The sequence below is a fragment of the Mandrillus leucophaeus genome, unplaced genomic scaffold, assembly GCF_000951045.1.
Source record: "Mandrillus leucophaeus isolate KB7577 unplaced genomic scaffold, Mleu.le_1.0 Scaffold8, whole genome shotgun sequence".
Lineage (NCBI taxonomy): Eukaryota > Metazoa > Chordata > Mammalia > Primates > Cercopithecidae > Mandrillus > Mandrillus leucophaeus.
Genome location: NW_012108696.1, coordinates 3,071,666 through 3,074,038, shown reverse-complemented (window position 1 = coordinate 3,074,038; position 2,373 = coordinate 3,071,666). Strand labels below are relative to the sequence as shown.

The following is a 2,373-nucleotide window of genomic DNA, read 5'->3' as shown; positions in this document are numbered from 1 at the left end:
GTGGGCACTGACCCCTTGTGTCCAGCCATGTCCTGGATGCCTCCCGAGAAGCCAGAGCTCTGGGTTCGAATGCTGGCTCTGGCCTCATATCCCATGGTCACCCCCATGCTGGGTGCCTCCGTTTCCTCACGTGTCTCACCAGGGAATTAGACCAAGTTACCTTCTTGTAGGTGTTTTCAGGGCCCTCCAGGGTTTGGCTGGTCACCATGGAGGGGGGTTCAGGTGCTAAATTTAGGGACCCCACATCTCACGGGTCTCCCATCTTTCCCAGTGGCAGTGTGTCTGAGCAGGTGTGCCCAGGTGAGGTTGTGTCCATGTGTGGGCAGGTGTGGCTGTTGCAGGTGAAAGTGGGGATATGTGGCTACCTGGGTGCCATGGCGGGGGGTGAGGTGGGAGGGTGTTCATTGTCATCCTCCCTTTCCTCCCTCTCTCTCCATTGGCCACGTGGCATTTCTATGGGCAGAGGGTGGAGGGCAGGTTTTCGTGGCTCTGTGGTATCCTAGCCAGATGCCTGGACCCATCAGCTCCCCCCTTCTTTCTGCCGTATCCCCAGAGCCCCCCAGGTTTATCAAAGAACCCAAGGACCAGATTGGTGTGTCCGGGGGTGTGGCCTCTTTCGTGTGTCAAGCCACGGGCGACCCCAAGCCACGAGTGACCTGGAACAAGAAAGGCAAGAAGGTCAACTCTCAGCGCTTTGAGGTGAGTCGGGGTGGGGAGAGGCAGCCCGGGGTCAACGCTCCCCCAAGGCAGGGCCATAGCACCTCAGCCACAGAAGACATCGTGGACACATTCCCCAGGTGGAGCCCAGGCGTCGGTGGCCGGGCAAGTGTGGCTGTGCAGACTCCAGCTGGGGCCCTGCCCGCCTCACTTGTTCTACCAGCTCCATGCTGTGTGGCCTCAAGCAAAGCCCTGCCCTCTCTGAGTCTTCTTCACAGCTCAGTGTACACAGCACCAGTGCACACAAAAGGAACTTTACAACTCTGAATACGTGCACATGATCACACATGCACATTGCCACATTCCGCATGTCTTCACACGCCTGTGCATGCCTGTCACATGGGCTTGCAAACATTCATCGCAGTCACACATGCACACAACACCCTGTTCTCACATGTACCCAAATCTGGTCTCTGTCTCCCAAGCATTTATACTGGACACCGACACACATGCACATTCAGCCTCCAGCTCTTCTCCCGGTCACCCCCAGGATCATGGGGCTGACTGCCATCCCCCTACAGCCCAGCCTAGACAGGAACCTTCCTGGGGACACTATCCTCACCCTGTCCTTTTTTCCCCTGCCCACGGCAGACGATTGAGTTTGATGAGAGTGCGGGGGCAGTGCTGAGGATCCAGCCTCTGAGGACACCGCGGGATGAAAACGTGTACGAGTGTGTGGCCCAGAACTCGGTTGGGGAGATTACAGTCCATGCCAAGCTCACTGTCCTCCGAGGTATTGGGCTCCCCAGGGTGGGTGGAGGATGAACCGGGCCCTGGGCTTTGGGGACAAGCACCAAAGGAATACATGAAAGTGAGCCCAAACCTTCCTACTTTGGTTTTTCTGGGAGGACCTTGATCTCCCTTCTTGAACCAGTAACACTCTCAGGGCCCAGAGCCTACTGGTGGGGATTTATTGTGCCTTTGCAAGAAAGGAAGGAATTGAGAGACTAGAATCATCCTAATTTATAATCTTCATCATGTGCTTCTGATGACAAGAGGCTGATCCAACTCAGATGGGTTCAAGTGAGAAAGATAATTGATGTGCAGAATTAAAATTCCGTGGAGTGGCTGGCTTCAGGTTCAGCTGGATCCAGGGGCTCATTGAATTTTCTCAGAGTTCACTCTCTGTCTCTTGGCTTTGTTTCCTTCTGTATTGATGTTATCCTTAGTGCGACTTCCCCCACCCCCAGTGAACTTGGATCCCATGCCCCTCCCTGAACTAATCACTGTGGCTCAGGAAGAACAAACACTCTGATTGGCTGGACTCCTCCCTGGAGCCAAGAGTGAGTGTCATTTCGCCAAAGGAATAAGGATAAACAGGATTGGGCATGGCGGCTCACACCTGCAATCCCAGCACTTTGGGAGGCTGAGGTGGGAGGATCACGTGTGAGACCAGACTGGGCAACATAGTGAGACCCCATCTCTACAAAAAATAAAGGATGAACAGATGCTAGGTAGGCGGAGATAGCTGCCCCACTTCCCCAGACATTCACACAGGCCTGCGGGGCTGCTTGCTGGCCTTGTTCAGGTGCAATTCTTTTTTTTTGTTTGAGACAGAGTCTTGCTTTGTTGCCCTGGCTGGAGTGCAGTGGCACTATCTCAGCTCACTGCAACCTCCGCCCCCCAGGTTCAAGTAATTCTCCTGCCTCAGCCTCC

General features: G+C 54.8%; 1 protein-coding gene across 1 annotated transcript in view; it reads left to right on the top strand.

The window, feature by feature from the left end:
* Positions 1 to 2,373, top strand: part of PTPRS (protein tyrosine phosphatase, receptor type, S) — a 92,610-nt gene that overhangs the window by 12,453 nt on the left and 77,784 nt on the right. Inside the window, exons 2-3 of the mRNA XM_011967475.1 lie at positions 554 to 699; positions 1,309 to 1,450. Of these exons, the coding sequence (XP_011822865.1) occupies positions 554 to 699; positions 1,309 to 1,450 (288 nt within the window). The remainder of the gene's footprint in view (positions 1 to 553; positions 700 to 1,308; positions 1,451 to 2,373) is intronic.